The 19,796-nt window shown below is 33.6% G+C and overlaps 1 protein-coding gene across 1 annotated transcript in view; it reads left to right on the top strand.

Annotated features, from left to right (window-relative positions):
* LOC108722466 (uncharacterized serine-rich protein C215.13-like) overlaps positions 1 to 19,686 on the top strand; it is a 101,562-nt gene extending 81,876 nt beyond the window's left edge. The window contains exons 3-6 of the mRNA XM_018447600.1: positions 13,588 to 13,719; positions 16,946 to 17,199; positions 18,704 to 18,962; positions 19,618 to 19,686. Coding sequence (XP_018303102.1) covers positions 13,588 to 13,719; positions 16,946 to 17,199; positions 18,704 to 18,962; positions 19,618 to 19,686 — 714 coding nt within the window. The remainder of the gene's footprint in view (positions 1 to 13,587; positions 13,720 to 16,945; positions 17,200 to 18,703; positions 18,963 to 19,617) is intronic.
* The last annotated feature ends 110 nt before the right edge of the window (positions 19,687 to 19,796 follow it).

The raw sequence follows: 19,796 nt of genomic DNA, 5'->3' as shown, positions 1-19,796 counted from the left end.
ATAAACCGATGTATTTAAACAGCTGTCGACGAATTATTATTGCGCTAAAACCTAAGTATCGAACTCTATAATGATACACTTAGAAAAGAACATAGTGATGGCAGTTATAAAGGTGACAGCTGTACAAGTTTTGTCCACAATACATGGAATTAATGCACATAGTTGAATAAACTATTTTGTAATTGTATTAACTCTAAAACATTTTATTTAATTATGTACATTAATTCTACATATGACACTTGTATAATCGTCATCTTTATACATAGTTTGCAACCACTATGTTTTTTTCTCTGAGTGTAAAATGGAGTTATTTCCAATTCAAAAATTTTCAATTCTGAGAAAACATGCTAATATAAATTATTAATTTCTTATCAAATTATTTTGTTTCTTTTTATATCGTGTTTTTTATAGCTTATACACACAGAAATATTTTTCCTTCCATTTCTGGAATGTTACACTTCAAAGATTAGTCACATATTACTGAAACATGGAGCTAGTTCGCAATAACATTCTTATCGACGGCCTTTTCTTGCGCTTCGATGAAGTCTTATCGCTTCGAAAGTTCAATCGAACATATTCCCGCAATTTTTGGCTTTGGTCCGACAAAGATTCCGAGAAATTACAGATATTCGAATCGAGCTAAATCGATAACGCGTTCTATAGGATATCTTATCGTCACTCGTTTTTTCTTCTCAAATTATAGTGCAAAGGTTATTTCTATATATTGATTTTGTGCCGTGGGAAATTTGCCTGATACCATTTCCCTGCGTTAATGCTATTCCATATTTATAAAGCGCGACAAGATGAAGTGTCAATTAATTATACATTCCACTTACTCAAAATTAAGACAGAATGGAGACACACAACACATACACGTTTAATATCAATTTTATTTGAGATGGATTTATGTAACAGATTTATATTTTAATTTCTTTTTCTAATTTTTCTTATTTTACTTTATTTCTTGTTTAATTTATTATAATTATTCGTATAATTATTCGAATTATTTTATTTTAATTTGTGTGCTTTCCTTTATTTTCTTCTATCATAATTTTTAATTTAATAATAATTGAAAGAGAAAATCAAACACGATTTAAATAAAATGTGAATGTGGATTAGGTATTTAAAAATGATAAAATATATAAATATAAATCTGTACAAGTAAATTTACTCAGGTTTTCGACACGAAAATAAACGTCAACAATCCTAAACATCTGCGCGAGGACATTGGAGAGTGTGATGTGAACTTTCTCGGATGTTTAAATTCCATAGTGAAAGAACCGAGAGTGTTCGTTGTGTATGATTTTATGAATGAGCGTCGATAGAGGATTGAACATGCTACGCAAGCATGGAAGCAAGTCACACGGCATCATGTATAAAGGCAGAGGCGCTTTTCTAAAATCCGTAAGTTTTTTGCCAAGCAAGCTTAATTGTATCTCGCGCTTTTATTATCTGATATTCACCCGCCGAGACTTTTTCAAGCGAAAGCTGACAAGTTCTAGGACAATATATATATATATAAAATAGACTCAGCGTTGCCAAACAGCAGCACCTGCTGTAGAATGAGAGGTAGTTCATAGAAATTCTGTTTTATCTCTTGCTAGCATTTTATTAACGAGTTTGTCTCCTATTAGAATTAATTCTCTGCTGACAATTGGAGTCTTTAAAAACACCATCGGTATTTTAATTGTGAATTTTGGTAACTAAATTTAAATTTGTAAATATAAGTAAAATTCAACCCGACTTGTATGATGGTAGAAATTGTTAAAGCTTTGATAAGTATACCAAAATTTTTTCAAATTTTTATATAATACAGAACAATGCAAAATTTGTTTTGTTTCTCGATCTCTCTTGTTGATGTAAGAATTAAAATTCATATAAAATCGGCGGAGCCATCGGAGGGTTAAATCACAATTCGCAATGAGATGCTAGTCAGAGAGACAAAAAAAATAGGCATATATATATATATATATATACACCTCTCATTGTAATAGATGCGCATTTAACTATTGGGCTATTACTCAATCTATTCTGTATGTCGATATCTATTACGATATAAGAATATCAGATGATAGTCTCGTAGATGCATAGTGGATGTCCAATCAAAAATTGATCCCAAATTCTGTAAGCCAATATAAAACCTTTGTTAAAAATTTTTTCACCAATCAGAAATTAGTCCCAAATTATATTCAGCGCATTGGCACCCCTTGTATTCTTACATCATGAATATCTACGATGGACTTCCTCTTTTTCCCCTATTCTTCAATTTTCATCGATCTTTTCAAGCGCCACTGCACTTTACAATTTAATAATAACGTCACATTTGTGTCATATTATCGCATTAACGTCATATAATCATCGCGTATGCATCACCACGGGTTAGGAACGAGATTCGCGCGCTTCGTAATATCTGCCGGGTGATCGGCGCCACGTCATGATCCGTTACGATGAGTGCGGGAGAGACGTGTGACAGTGTGACATCATTGTGCTAAAACGATGGACGATGTCACACGATGTTACGCGATATATCGACCTCTCCGCTAGTTCGATCCCCCGGTAGTTAGTACCGCAACACGTGCGCGCGTACACGTGAATTCGCGCGAGCCACGCGAGACCAGGTCAGGTCCTTTCCGCGCGCGCAACGATGACTAATCGTTGTTGATTGTTATGATGACTGCTGGCTTCTCGCCTTCGGAATCACGGATCGAGTCCAGGACGTTGTCGACACCCGATGTCGCGTCGTTGCATTTTTTCCATCTCAAATTAAACGCGTATCTTTAGAAACTGAGATAAGACGGAAGAATTGCAATCGAAGCAAACAAACGTTCTCTATTTCACGAATAATCTCGCGTTTACGGATTGCAAATGGAAACAAAAATATCTTATTTTTACAGACGAATCCTGTAGACGATTAACAGTATTACAATGTTGTTATTTTTAACAAGAAATTGTATTAATCATTATGAGAGAGTCTTAGGAGTTTTTCGATAAATAAATTGAGAGAAGAGATGATTCAATGCAGACATTCGTATAGTCATTTATTAACATAAATCGTCTTTTGTTATGATAAACGCGTGTAACGAAAATATATAAGATATTTATTCATTATTTTCGTAAGGAATTCCATATCCTCTAAAGAATCGAAAGAAACCATTCGTTTCAAGCTATATTCAATAGCTGACGTCGATGGGTTTTATTGTTTTATTTTTTCTTTTTCATACTTGGTTAAATAGGTGCAAGATAAATTACTGCTTCTTTTTATCCTTAACGTCTATAAAAGATATATTATTTTAAACTTTTTATTATTATACATATAAATTATTAAAAAATTGTATATTATTATTATATATATATTATTAAAAAATTGCGTATTTTTTAATTTTGATTCGCGATGTTATGTTAAGTATTAAATAGACTGACGTTTCCCTCCCAAAACATTTTCTTCAAAATCTTTGCTAGAACGGTTTAACAGTTTCTCACATTTTTTAAAGACGCTAATATGCTTCTTTTCAGGAAAGACAGAAATGCTGGAGGAAGAAAAATGTTAAATGTCCGTGTTATAAATTGATGACGGTTGAGACTCAAGAAATATTTTCGTACATTTCGTAACGTGTGTTTTACAACGTACTTAACACGCACTTTCGTGCATTCCTCGAAGCGTCGTTTGAACGTCGCGGCGTCGCGACATATAAACGTCTCACGAAGAGTCTCGAACGTGTTCATATACACCTCTCGGTGCGAATCGTCTTGGCTTCCATTTCTGTTCTTCTCGGAACGAAATCCGCCGGTTCTTCACGGGCTTCCACCTTTGCGAATCGCTTCCTCGGATTTGCGTTTATCGTGCGATAAGCCGAGCCTTTATATACGCGTTTCTTATGTAATCGAAACGTCGCATGATATACGCTGGAAACAAAAAGTCGCATTGTTTTACAAATTAATTTTTTTAGTATCTTTAGTATTTTGTTTTTTAGTTTCATAATACACTTCAGACTATCTATTTAATATTTAATTATTTCTAACTGATTTATTTACAATAAATTGATTTATTTGTTTATTCTACAACGAATATATTTTGTATTATACAAATATATACCGTTTATGTATTTTTAACCGCTTGACTGTTGCATGAACCTTGATAATACCATTGATAATACTAACATTTATCGCATGCCGCGATATCAGACATGATTAAATCGCATGTGTGAATATATTTCACAGCGGAAATGCCAGAAAATTCTAGTAGATGTATAATAAATATTTCGGCTGGTTATTTTTAGCCACAACGCATTCGTCTCTATTCCTTGAAATTATTGATAACCATGAATTTAATCAAGGCAGTTGTGCGTACTTTATTGTTCGCAAACGTACATATGTCACCGATATTTCGGCAGATTTCAGGTAATTAATCATACCTTCGTTTGACTCATCGCGTTATTTCTGAAAGGATTTTATTTATTTGTATTGATATTCAAATATCTACCAATTACATATGAAATTTTTACGTCTGATAGCACTCCTTTAAATGTTTATTGAAAGAGAGGCATTTATTTGCCTTTTTTAAGTTATGTTTAAGTTATGTAACAAAATGAAAAAAGTTGCAAAAATAATTACAGATTTTTCTATATTGTACTTAAAAGTAATACAAAAAGTTTAACAGTGATTTAGAACTGGTTCAAAAATTATTTCAATAAAAGAATTAAATGTATTTTTGAAAATTAATTAAGTTATAACGAGAAAATTTTCATTTCAACTTTAAAATTGTATTAAATATAAATATTGCCTTTATTAAATTGTTTCATATAACGTTCATTTTTATACGGAAAGTTTAAATTTCTAATTTTGTTCACTTTTTATAGAGACTATACCTGATACATCCTTAAGATTAAAGAAATGACATACTATTTTGAATGATTTTTTAAAATTATATATTTTTTTTATATGAAGGAACTAAATGGAGATAAGAGATAACTGCAAAGAGATTTACGTTTTAGAAATTACTGAAATATTTTAGAGATATTTTTTAATTTCACGCTTCTTATCTGTGCATATTATTTGATTGATTTTTGATCGAATTTTTATAATTTCTTATTTTTAGACATTGATAAGAGAAAAATTATATTTCATCTTTGACTTTTTTTTGGAGAGAATGTTAAGAGTGAAATAAAATAATTAATAATGAATGAATGTTTCTTTATTAACATGAATTCATAAGAGTAGAAATTTTGTACAAAATGATAAGTTAATAGACAATAAGACATCATAAAATAATATATATAACGTGATTATATTCTGAATATTATCTTACATTTATAATCTATCTATATATAATATTATTGTGATTGTATAATGATATATAAATTGTGCATTTTACACGCGGCAAATAAGTTTTAAATATAAAAAAAGAAGAAAAGTGACAACAAAATAAATCGACGACATCAAAGAAACAGACTCTTTAATTTGCTCCACTATCGAAAACCTGAAACTCTCGTTTTCAAGGCTACGCGACATCATGAAATACGTCCAGAAATCGCCACTGCTGTATAGTTATATACCAGCTGGCCTCCTTTATGCCTCGCATAACCGATGGAACGCGCATGGAAACGCGTTCCTGACCGCACAAGGCGCCTTTGTTTAAAACTCTGCGTATATAATATATCATGGTGAATTCGTTTTATGAGTAACGTCAAATAAGAGTAATACTACCAAAAATCGATGATTAGGAGAAATAAAAAAAGCAATGCAAATGATGTCTAGTAATGTCTAGTTTCAAAAATTACGATTTTTTGGAATTTATAACGAGAAATTTAATATGGGAATTTTACACACAAAAACGAGAAGAAAATGTTTTTTTCAGAAAATTTCCAGATAGCCTCGCATTCTCACACGGTGTATAACATTATAAAGCAGAATGCGCGAAAGAAGTGGACACTGCCACGAAAGGTTAATCCGGTATGAACAGTAACGAATCTTACTGATCTTAAAGCCCATTTCACACTTGATTGCTGCTGCAAAACGCAAATTGATAAAATAATCAATCCGTCGATCAAATAATCTTATATGAATTTATTTCATATAGAATTGCAAAAAGTCGATTGTCTCTTTCATTTCAAATTTTTTGTTAATAAACTAAACATACTTTTTATATTTCCATTATATACATTTCTAGATTTTTAATGCATTTGTACTATTTGCGCACACACTATTTTCTACAAAAATTGAGATTTTTTTTTTAATGTGATGTAATTGTTCGGATTTTTGTAATTGATTTATTATTTCAATGGCATTTATTTGAGCATTTAATTGCAGAAGGAAAGAAGATTCGTCAGTTGTGAACGCGACTTTATATATAATGCCGACGATGTCGTCTTCGAATCGGTTCTTTGTGTCTGGCAAGAGTCAAGACGCCTACAGCTGTCTGCCAATGCTTTCTCAGCGATAGCGACTCTCGATCGCTCCGAAATATATGTAAAATGTAAAATGTACGAAGAAATTGATTCTCGTGATATTCCACATTGCATTGCCATGTGTGTTTCCTCTATTGTTGAAAATTTCTTTTTTATCGTTAAAATCTCTCTACTCGGAAGAATCAGATTTTGATTAAGAACTCTTCAATACTTTTCATTAAAACGAAACTAAATACCAAAAATTGAATTGAATTATAAATCAATAACATTAATTTAAATTAAAATTAATGTTGGACAATTTTATATAACTTGTATCTATAATTAATTTAATGTAATTTTTATTTTAAAGTACAGACGAGATTAAAGAAAAATTTTTGGAGAAATTTTGTTTTTCAAATAAAGATGCTATATCAAATTAATATTTTATTAATACTTTTAATTAATATAATTTCTCATAAATATTTAAGTGAATATGTAATAGTAAAGTTCAACTCTTTATATTTCTTTCAATATCTTTGAACTCTACTGGGTCTTTTCGAAATTCCTCGTATACAGTCTTCTAGTACTGACGATCGCTCGATAGTTTTCGGCTAATGAGACGACTGATATCTGGCAGGAGTGCGAGTAATATCACAGTAAAGCAGCCTGTTCTAAATTGTTATTGCTGCCGGGCACAGGAAAAAGCCACTCGCGAATGCTATTTATGGCCGTCGTAAATCAAACGGCGCCGAAGAGCGCGTGGCTGCCGCAACGCGACGTGACGCGACGCGACGAGAGGCGCGAATATATCCACGTACGTTCGCTAACTCATCAAGATTCTTTCTCACACCCACATATTTATTCAACCAGTCCGGTAACGTCAAAACTGTCGCGTCCTGGAACTTCAAGAAGAGACCCTCGACATTCTGAGATCAAAATCGAAACCCCCGACTAATCTCCGCCTTAATCCCTGAATCTCCTCGATCGGAATTGGAAACGAAATTCCAAGATTGAAATCTATTGTCACATATTTTTTTTATAATGCATGGTCTGACAATAAAGTTCCCGGATTGTAGCAATAAAAAAAAATAGACATCTCAAATAACAAAATGTTACTTTCAAATTATTCCCCCATGACATCAATATACTTCACACATTTTTGATATAAAATATTTTTTAAAGCCGTAGTTGGAATGCTATTCAGAACACTCGTCATATTTTTTTAAATATCTCTAACGTCTTGAAAATATTTATTCTTCGTCATGTTTTTGAGCTTTGGAATAGCATGAAATCCGAAACGATCAAATTTGGTTAATAAAGGGTCTAATCTCAACAACCCATTTCTAGCTTTACGATGATTCCTTTGTGTGTTGTCATGTAACTTTCTTAGTCAAGAAAGGGGTTGTTGAGACTAGTCACCCTCTTTATCTGACTTTTTCGTGCTGTTTCTAAAGCTCAAAAACATAAAAGGTAAACATTTTCAAGACGTCGAGGAATTCAAACATTCAAAGGAATGTGAGCATTTTGAACAGTGGTATTCCAACTACGGATCTTAAAAAAACATTTTAAGGCTTTGTATCAAAGATGTATGAAGTGTATTGATGTTATGGGGAACTACTTTGGAAGATAAAATATAATTTTTGTTGAAACGTTTGTGTTTTTTTATTGTTACAGTTTGGGAATTTTATTATCAGACCATGTAGAGGAGAAGGTGGTATTAGGGCCAGTGTATATATTGTGGCCTCCCTTAATATCTTCGCTATTATATAGCGAATCTTAATGATTACTTATGGAATTATTAGTTCAGTTGCTCGTCGTTACACCATGACGCTAATATTACCAATACTTAGTAGTCAGCACTTATTATAACGCATTTTTACTTTCAAGTATTTCTGCTAGGTACATTTTAGCATTTAATTACACCTACTTCCTCATTTTTCTTAAACTTGAGCGTATTATCACACGAATATATGTATTTTTGAGTTTGTTATTTGCTATTTAACATTTTATTTGATTATATATATTTTAAGTTATACAAATTGAAACAAATATCATGGTATTTTGTTAATGTGGCCTTCTATGGATTACTCACGACCTCTTTTTTGAGGTTTTCATATCAAAATAATTATTTGATAATCGATTGTAACTCTACTATTAATCTATAGTTTATATTACGTGTATTATTTTTAGTACTGAGATTTTTAGTACTGAGCAGCTTATATGCAGAAGTTATGTGAATGTATATACATTCATTTGCACACATTTTAAAATGTTTTTTTTTGTTAATTTTGTAATCAAATACTGTTTTCTAAACAAAATTAATATTTTAAGGCTATTTTTATGGAAGGCCATATTACCATCCATTTTTTTCTTAAAGTCATTATGCAATGTCGCCACATTTTTATTAATAGTATCCTAAGTAATAAAATATTTCGTAACTTTAAGTCCAGAATCGATTCAATAACATTTTAATGAATGTAATTGTCAAGCTTTAAACTTAAATATTGATTATATCCAGTTATATTTTACACAAAGTTATTGTGTAAAATATAACTGGAGTGCCATAAAACTACTTTCTCCTCTATTTTTATAAAATTATATTAATTAAAAATATTATCAACAATATCTCCAAAAATTATATTTCTAAGTATCGATAAGAAATTAAGATCATTAAAATTATACAGATGCAAATATCCGCGAAAAAATGTTGAAAAATTATTTTAATTAAATTTAAATAAAATAATATTTGTTGAACTAAGTGAATGTTAATTTTGTTTAAGACTACGCGAACGCCGGGACGGGTTAGGGTCTTCAGTGCCTACCGAGGACACCACCCGGTATACTTTCGCCGAAATTCCGCGACTGCGAGTTTCCTCACGCACCTCGCCGGACTGCATTCCGCTCTTTGTGTCCCTCTTTTCTCACAGACAGTGCTAAGTTTCTTCGCGGTCGACGCTTCGCGGTCGATACTGATTTACAATGGTTAAACTAAGCAGTTTCCGCAAAGATATCTTGACAAAAAGGCTTCGAATGATTATTCCTATTCCGAAGAGATAGAAATAAGGAGAAATCTTTTCCACGTTTTTGAACCCTGCGAAATTCTAAAATGTTGATCAAATTTACTGAAGTTTTGAAGTTTAAATTTGAAATTTAGAAAATTAGAAAATAAAAATACGAAAATGTTGAATAGCACGAAAGTCTCGAGAAGAACTGTTTATATTCGACTACTGTCGATAACTGTGTATATCTCGGAGAACCTGACCTAAATTCTTCGGATGGTGCTTCGTGCCCTGCCCCGAATTGGACAGATAAGGTAGACCCGACATTCCTTTTGATTATAAATCATTCAAGGGCTGTCACGTGCGTGTCACGTACAGTCTTTTTAAAAAATCTCTAAACTGAATCTTATCTGTTTTTTATTTGAGAAATACGCTGAAATACGAGAAATACACGATAATCTTAATTAACTCACGATTTGCATTTCTGATCAATGAAAGGCGGAGCGGAAAAATGAATGAAGTGGCAGGTTTCCTTGACGATTCTTCCAGATTGCGCTCTCGTAAACTTTCCATCAAGTGGTTTACTGCAAAGCACTTCTACAGATGTACTTTCGACTGGATAAGACTGAGAGGAGAGAGAGAGAGAGAGGGAGAGAGAGAAAGAAAGAGAGACTTCTTACATAACATTGCAACAACAGCGCTGACAAAAACGTCGTCTCTTTACTGTCGTCGTTCTAAGAATCGAGTTCATTTATCATCGTCCCACTTGCCTCACTGGGGGTTATGCTCTTAATCAAGATCGAAAAATCTATTATTTTTATAGAACATAAGCTTCCCGGAATCACAGCGTTAATTAGAATGTTTCCTTGATCCTCTTGATATCATCAATTTTCGTTTTAATTTCGCGCGCATAAAACTTTATTGATCTCACTCATTTTTCTTCTTTCAATCTCTATTCACTCTAATTTCTAATCAATCTTATTACTTTTACGTTTAATGAAAGAAATTTAATTTAATATATATTTTATTTATTTATATTTATTGTATATTCTTTACATTCATTTTTTTCTAAATTAATATTTACTTGCAGCGTGATTTTACTACAGTTTAATCTGTTTCATCATTTCAATTTAATCATTTTCGTTGCTCCTCCATCTAATCAATATCTATTAAATTTTATCTCTTTATTTGATCGAGATCTATATTAAATTCTTTTTCGACCTAATTAATTAATTTCGGGAGTTCCGATACAGACGACAGGCAAAGTTAGAACTTACGAATAACATCACCGTAGAACTAGCCATACTTCCATTTAAATCGCCGTCCCTTTAACTCGCCGGCGGTCACGTGCGCCCGCGGTTCGTAAGTTCGCGGCGGCGGCGTCACGGGTGTCACGTGACCAGCGGTGCCATGTGACCAGCGTGTCGCTATCGTACGCGCGGTACCGTCCGTCACTCCTCCAGCTCCTCAGTGCGAGCGCGACCGGCGTGTGCGATGCTCGTTGTTCGTAGGGTTTGTGCCGTCGCTCTTTGTGCCAATCGCCGTTGCCGGCACGCCGAAACGCGACGTACTATCCGTCCGCGCGACCTCGGTTCTTCTGTGATTTGCTCGACGCGCAGTCCGCTCGTCCTCGGGACCGCCTCTTCTCGATCCTCGCCGTCGAGCTCTCGCCAGGAAGACGCGTGAGCTACGTGGCGATCGGACGCCAGCCAGGTGTCAGTTCGGTGCGCATTCTGTTTTCTCTCTTTCTATCTATCTCTTTCTCTCTCTCTTTCTCTCTCTCTTTCTTTCCTTGTCTTTTTCCGAGTACCGTGTTTGCAGAATGATCGGAGAACGGCTGGAAAAACGTGATTCTCCGACGCTCCAAAGTTCGAATTGCAGCGCGAATGTTTCGGGGAAGTCCCTATCGATCCTCAGACAGGAGCTCCTTTCCCACACTTCTAACGCTGTAGATCCTGAAATGGCTAGTCCGCGTGTTGCATTATCGGAGACAGCAGAGGCGATAACAGCAGAATCTATCCTCGCTTCCTCTTCATTCGAGTATACCGCGCCGGCTGTCTTTGTCTAGGAACAGCACGTCAATCAGCTGCTCGCGCGAGAGATACGCGGCTGATAGATATACTCCCTAGAGCGTACGCTCAGTTTCAGGTTTCCATACGATCGCGTTCAGAAAGTAACCTGATCTAAATGTTTGTTAAATTTGACAACGGAATTTTTTAGTTATTTCTAATATTTTCATCAACTTGAAATCTTTTCGCGTTAATCTTAACTTGTTAAATACGCACACTTCAAAGTGGAAAATAACAGATCTCCTTTGAGATTCGATCTTCACACTTGGACAATATTTAAGAGTCTCTAGTTAGGACCGGTTTTTACCTGTTTGATTGGAAAGAATTATGGTCTTTGATTTAAACATGCCACCTGCTTTTGGAGCATTCTGGTTTTCTGAGCATTTGTGCTTAATTCTAAACCTCCTATGTATAGTTTAATAATTTTTTTATTATTTATAAATATAAAATATACACGACAAGTTAACTTAACTTAATATCATAGAACGCATACAAATATTATGTTATTTTTTTTCTTTTTTAGAAGAGAAAACTAAAATTTTATTGCGCGTAAAGGAAATTATTTTATTAAAATTATTATATTTCATTGAAATTATATTATTATGCGAAAAGGTACTAAACCGGCTCTGCGTCGGTCAGTTTTCTGAAAGATGCCGGATATTGCATCTCGTGTATTGCACGCGTATTGCACGCGCCCGAGTTTTACGTGCCCACGCCTATGCAAATCCCGCGGAATGATCGAAAGAATGGACGGAATGCAACGTATCGCCCATCCACGCACGTCTCGCGATAGTTGCACTTGTGTCGATTGTATAGATGCATTCATGACGCGAAGCGAGCTCCTGGAGTGCAACAATTGGTGCACACTATGCTGATGTATTGTATTTTGGCACACATCTCACATATGCACTGGCAATTGTAAGAATCGAAGGAGCGATCTTTATGCGATACACATTAAATGTATTTAATGTTACACGAAGAAACTAATGAACCAGAAAATCATTAAAACAGCCCAATCGTTCTGATAATTATTAAAATAAATGAAATTTAATTGATTATATAAGATATATTATACGCTGTGAGAACCATGTAACATTTAGATGAAGTTCATTTCCTTCGAATTATGTATTGCTCCTTCCTAGAAATATGAAAGTTACGCGACTGCGATCTTGCTAACTACATTGTTTAAAATAATTTTACATGTCGTAAAATTATCTGTGCATTGTGCAACACCATATAAACGGTATAACAACTCTTTCGTAGAAGTTATTAAATTTGAGTGCAGTTAATTTTGAAGTTAAAAGGTTTCTATATGGCGTTATCTTGCTTTTCCATTGATTAGCCTTCAATTTATCCGACATACGAAAGTTGCGTAAAAGTATAGTCACTCAATATTAACGACGAAGAAAAGAACAAAAGGATATTTATTTAGGATCACTTTTAAAAGTCACATTTACATTTTTCGTATATTTCCATGTATTAATTATTTTCTATGAAATCCTCTTGCTAGCTTTTTTAGAACCGTTCCGTTATGTAATCACATGCAGGCTGAACAATGGCGAAATGCAACTGTCGAGTTTTATCGAACGTATATATCGACCTCGAGCGGCTTCGAGCATTCCCGATGGTATTTCCGTCAGCGAGCTTACAATTAGTATTCTATCGTACGTAAACGGCGAATCGGCGCTCTACGCGAAACTGGAAAGTTTGATCACCTTTAGGAATCGGAGCGTTTTATCGAGAGATCCGGGTTCGATCGTGCGTTTCTTGATCGAGCTTTTTATTAACGAACGTACGCGTGGGCTTCACATATATCGCTCGTTTACGCACTCGGTGCGTACTTTCGTGCATACTTTCGTGCAGTCCGATAGCAACGCGAAAACTAAAAACCCACTGTAAGAACACACTAGTCTTTCAGCCAAGCTTGAGCTGCCAATTATTTCCCAGAGCCTATTATTAGGCCCTTGCAGTCGTCGAATTCCTGCGTCGACTTGATTAACGCGCAATTAAAACATCCGTACGCCCCATCATTAACCGTCTCCGTCACAAATAAAATAAATGTTTATAATTTTATTGTAATAAATATTTAAATATCTCGATTACTATCCATTTTGACGTTAATACTATCCATTGCAGATGTCGGAATTCCCGGTGGAGGGAGGCGAAAACATGCATACTGCCATGGAGAATTTCCAGAAGAAGAACCTAGTGACTGGCAGGACGCATCACGTCACTCATCATCCGCAGGTCACCACCACGTCGTCGCAGGTGATTTTCTCCGACGCGGACTTTTGTTGTCTTTTTTTCTTTGACTATCAAATATTTGCGCGCGCTTCCCGAATGTTGCGATTCTTTGAAAAATAGAAAAGACACGTCACTTGTATTTCCGTCACTAGTATTCACAGGAGTCAATACACGTCTTCTCGCAGCATGTTCCGAGTATTTATTGTTAATTACAAAAACATGCGAGAGATACGAGTATTTTTCCGAAATGAATTTGAAAATCTATTTGTGCAAATCTTCCAGAGGAGATTTACTTACAGGTTTACTTTTTAACGAAAAATATTAGCATTTAAAAAAATTTGTTATTAATTTATAATTAATTAATATTAATAACATAGTGTATAACAATAATGATACATTATATTATTATATATGTATCATTAATGTTAAATTATTAATTAATAGGTTAAATTATTATTAATTATATAATACATTAATAAATTAATAATTTAACACCATACGGCGTCTATATAATTTTCACTGTGTTGGTATTAATATATATAACATTGTGAGTTTTAAATCCACACCATGTTAGTATTAATATTAACATTAACATGGTGAGAGTTATACAAACACCGTATAATGTTAAATCCACACCGAGATTTTTTAGAATGCAAGAAAAAAGGAGTTATATCGAGAAGTGATTGTAAAATCTAAATCAAAAACTGTCTTTGCATCTTCTCACGTTTTTATATTCTCGAATTATTAATTGCATTAAATCCATTATACTGAATTAATCTGTTCGCAATAAACTCCGAATAAATCGAATGTTTTACGCACGATTGTAATTTTCGAATAGAATTGAAATCCGGAGACCTACACTTCACGCATTTTCGCATACTTTGCATCTTTGTGAACATTCAGCAGAAGCAAGTCGCAATTATGTTCTGTGCAATGTTAATTATTTGGCCTTGCTGTTTCGGGGAAAATCATAGACGTAATAGGTATAGATGGGCATTCTGTGATCATCGCATCTGTGCTCCATTAGAAAGAACTATATCAGCATCATTTTTCTTCAATTCTGTCAGCATCTCTTTTCAACTTGGTACTTTAGAAGTTAAAGAAAGAGAGATAGAAAGAGATAGCTATACCTCACCCTTTCCGATAGTGACAACTTCGTAGAAATACTCAATCTATTCTTATTGCGAGGGAAACACGATCGTCATTTTCTTCGTAGATTGTTTCTTCTAATTCGAGAAGTACCTGTGAAGATTACGCAGCCTATCTATCTTCCTATCCTGTCTTCTCTGCGTCAGCTAAATGAAGTGTCTGGCGTCTCCGACGCCCACATCTGAGACGAATTTCTTGAAAGTAACTACAGAAATTAGGAATTATTCATCCGTCATGCTTTTATTATCGACGCGATCTGCTAAAAGCGCCTAAAATAATAATCACTGTCACTACTCGCGCAAGTCAATCGATTCGCCTGACTGACGACGCGCTTTCCATTCACATTCTTGTCTAATTTATTTCTCTATATTACCAGATAGATATATTACCAGTTAGATTAATATCTCGGAAAGTTTGATTGTTAATTATTTGATTATTAATTTAAAAAATTAGGTGGAAAGCTATAATTAATATAAATTACACTTTTGAACCTCTTATTAAACTGCTAATTGTAAGATAGCAAAAGTTGATTATGATATTGCGCAATATTAACGATATAGAGATGGAAAGAAAATGTTTGATAGGCAAATCTGTCGAAATTTCTGGGAAACGCGAAGATTAATGATAATTAAGCATTGATTAAAAGTAACAATAAAATAAATTACATTTTCGTTTATTGGATTTTTTTTATGTCACATCAGAATTAAACGCAAATCAAATTTCAGTTAGAAAGGAAATTATGCATTTGACATTAAATGCAGTGTGTGCATATGAATTTTTATACGAATGACGTGTGTGACATATGTATGTCGCGGTTAAAGTGACTGCGCGTCTCTCCAGCAAAACCACTTGTCAGACCATCTCCGATCATCGAGCAATCAGAAGCGATAGCTCGAGAACGACTATAGGCGTTTACTACGCAATGTGACCGCCCACGTACATATTTTTCCATTGAAGATTAATCCGGCAGAATCTTAGTGAACCTTGGTACCGCGCTTCAAGGTCCCTTCTCTCGTCATTTCGAGAGAACGTTGCCTTCTTCTAAATTTATCAGGCCCTTTTCGTCTCCGGGTTTGGTCGAGTCATCTCGTACATCGTAATGACTTCTGGCCTATCGCCAGCAGTCATTGCTGTGGTTGCTACAGCAGACGCTGTTTACATTTTTCCCTTTAAACCTTTCTAGTTCGCTCTTTCGTTTGTTTGAACTGTACTTTCTATTTGTGTAAGGTGAAATATCTGATCTTGGTTCTTAAAAAAGTTGTTCAAAAAAATCTTGTCACGGTTGTCGAATAGAGTTAACGACGAAAATATTCATTATTTAAAACAATCAATTTAGAGAAAGAGAAATAACTATAGAATAAAATGAATAATTTGAATACGCTGAAAAAAATTTTCTGGTTCAAAATGGACGAATCAGAATTTTCTGGTTAAATTTATTAGAATTCTATTTGAGATAATCGGAATTCTGGTTGATACAATATTTCTGGTAAATCTACTAAAATTCTTATTTTTGCCAGAATAATTATATCTCTCTCTCAATCAAAATTCTAGTTAACTCAACTAGAATTCTAGTTGATTTAACCAGAAAATTGTGATTCGTCCGTTTTGTACCAGAATTACTATTTAATCCAACCAGACCATTTTTCTCAGTGTATGCATTACACATTTATTGTATGAAAAGTTTTATATTCATTATATTATATTCAAATATTAAGTCGATGAAAAAATTTATTTTTTTCTAGCTTTATGACTTTTACAGTAGTAAAATAATTAAATAATTTTTTTATTTTATTTGATATTAAAATAGAAAGAGTATTTACATGACATAGATATAATACACAATGTCATGTGAGAGAGAGGAAGAGAGAGAGAGAGAGAGAGAAAGAGAAAGATTAATTTGAACAAGATTATCTCTTAAAAAATTAAAGAATAAAATTAAGAAATTTAATAAATAAACTGATTACAAACTCGGTATATTTAATAGAAAAACGGAAAAGAGAAACAGAGATAGAGAGATAGAATATTAGAGCGGGAGATTCGAAGCGAGTGAGTCATCTTATACGGATCTTAAATAGAACGAAAACGGCTTTTGACTCGGCAGATGCTGACGACAAATCAGAGCCAACATCAGAGTAGTAGCAGCACTAGCACCAGTACTAGCAGTAGCAGCAGCAGCAGCAGTAGGGTGGCCAAGTCCTCGCAGAGGATTCTCACCTCGTCTTCGTCGAGTGAGATGAAGGCGAGCTCCATGAAGAGCGATCTGACGGAGCTCAAGCGCGGCATCTCGGAGATGAAGAACATCTCGACCAATTTTTCACAACGGCTGCGCAGCAGCATGGAGAACCTCGTAGACAGGTTGGTTCATTCTCGAGTAAATTGACAATCTCTGCGAATAGATTCAATTCTTAAAAGATAGACTTCATTTTTGAACTGTAATTGTGATTCTTTACATGAGTTTAGTGTGATGAAACAGTGTTCTCATTGTGAAAAGATCTGACGTTTTCGAAGAAGTTTTAACGGATAATGCAATATGAGTGTTTAGTGAAAACTACGCGTTATTTCGCATATTTTCTTATAGAAAAGATTAGTATTTTTAAAGTATCAAGTTTGCCAGCGTAACGAATCTAATGTCATCATTGTGATGTGTTCCTTGTTTTGATGCAGTTATATATTTCAAAATTCTGTTCTATCTATATGTATATGACAATTTATAAAAACATTCTTTACTTTTGGATTTCATATGTAATAACAGGTTATTTCAAAATTTTTTAAGTTTTGTGATATTTCGTTAAAATATAAAGTATCAAATCGATATCTTATTTTTATTATAAAAGTGAACATTTTTATTATGAATATGAAGCACAAGAAGAAAGTTAATTGGTGACTAAGAGAGAAGAATTCATCTCAATTAAGTAATTCTCAATTAATTAAAAAAATCAAAAGATTAATGATTTTAGTTGTTAATATTTGATAAAAAAATCACTGACTTCATCTTTTCGTGAAAATTTAAAGATTTTTCGAAAGTTACTTCTTCAACTACTAGTTACTAAAAGCTCAGTGATTCATTTTGTTCAGTTTCTAAAAATTCACACGTTTAAGCTTCGCAACTAAAGCTTTCACAACTGAAAGCTCTGAAGCACGTCAACGGCGAATATTTGTGTACGAATAATTTCGATTCGTATGCTATTTTCGTGGTAGTCGGATTATTTTTAACATATTGCTCACGTGTCATTTTACGTATTTTGAAATACAAGATAATATTCCATTGCTGTTATATCACAGCGGAAAGATAAGCATTTCATTAACAAATCTTTATAAGGTAATCCATTATCTTTATAAGGTAATCCATTATTGATACAAATAGATACAAATAGAGTATTATATCGTACGTAGAAAAAAAATATAATATAAAACAAAATTTCTTTGTTTAAAGCGTCCTTTTTAGATTATCAGCTTTTGCAAATCATATGCATATGTCTTTATTTAAAAACACCAGGAATATGTTTAAATAGTACAATTTTTTAAGTATTTAAAATTTGTGTAATATACTTCACTTTTTTGCAAATCTCTTTTACACATATATTAGCACATATACATTTAGTCTTCAATCTATTTAATTTAATTTAATTTAGCTTTTATTTCATATATTTATTATATAATTATTTTGTACATACACAATTATTATTTATATTTTTTCTTAATCGAAAAAGATTCTATCTATAATAAAATCTCGTCACTCATTCATTCACGTTCAATTCTAACCGAATTCTAATCGCGAATTTTCTTGAAATAAGAAATAAGAATATATCATTGATTAAAAGCGTTATAGCTCATGAATCCTTTTTGTGGAATTCTGCAGAGATGGCAGTGGACCGGAAGAGACCGATCTCACAGAACCACTGGTGACTTTTCCGGATACCGACACGCCGCCACCTGTCAACGATGCTGTCACGTTGGCAGGCGGTTCTCCGTCCCAATTGAGTTCCCTGAACTCTCTGAATAATCTTCATCACAGCATGAGCCCACCGATGAATATACCGAACATGCCAAACCTACCTGCTGGTCAGGAAACTATGAAGTTCGAACAGAAGAAAATGACTAGCGCTTCAAAAACAAAGGTGAACGATGTTTTCCTTGTCTCTATATCTCCGATATCTTTCGAGCATCACTTTTATATTAATAATTGTAAAAATTTTACATTTAATTTTAAAAATAATTATCGTAAAATGGGATAACTTTGGCCCAAATGATAATGTCTAGACAGCATGTTTGTCAAAGTTTGAAACATAAGACATCTTAAGAACGCTTTAAGATGTCATTTTGTCATATTAAATATGCTTGCTATCTAGACATTTAAAGTTTGGGCCAAAATGATCTCATTTTACGATAATAATAATAGTTAACTATAATAGTAATCGATATAAATAAAATCGGGAATACGATGAGGAATAGTTCTCACAAAAAATTTGAAAGATTTTTATCAGATTTTGAAAATTTGTGGTTAAAAAATGATCGTGTAGAAGATGTGCAAGAGTCGTATAGAAAAATGTAGTAATAAAATAAAGGCAAAATATAATACATGAAAATAATACTTACAACAAATTGGAGAATGTTTGTTGGATTACCGCGATACTGAATTTCATAATATTGAAAATGAAGTCAATCTCGCGCACGCTATCAGCACGTGGTCTCGTCGAGCCATTCAGTAAGCTATCCGCAAAATAACGACTACCTAAAAATACGTATTTGATAAGAATTGCGTGATTAATTTAGCTTGGATTTACCGAACGAATGGTGGCGTTTGATAGACGTTACACATTGCGAACATCGAAGATGTTATAGATGCATAGCGAATGGCGGCCGAGGTGCGGCTTCCTCTAGGTAGTCTAGGTCAAGGACTGCGAGTCCTATCCTTAGGTATCATGCGTAAGAAAGCATCGAAACTCGGCGTC

The sequence above is a fragment of the Mycetomoellerius zeteki genome, unplaced genomic scaffold (assembly GCF_001594055.1).
Source record: "Mycetomoellerius zeteki isolate Tzet28-1 unplaced genomic scaffold, Tzet1.0 scaffold106, whole genome shotgun sequence".
Taxonomy (NCBI): domain Eukaryota; kingdom Metazoa; phylum Arthropoda; class Insecta; order Hymenoptera; family Formicidae; genus Mycetomoellerius; species Mycetomoellerius zeteki.
The sequence above is the reverse complement of the archived record's forward strand: the minus strand, read 5'-3'. Positions and strand labels throughout refer to the sequence as shown.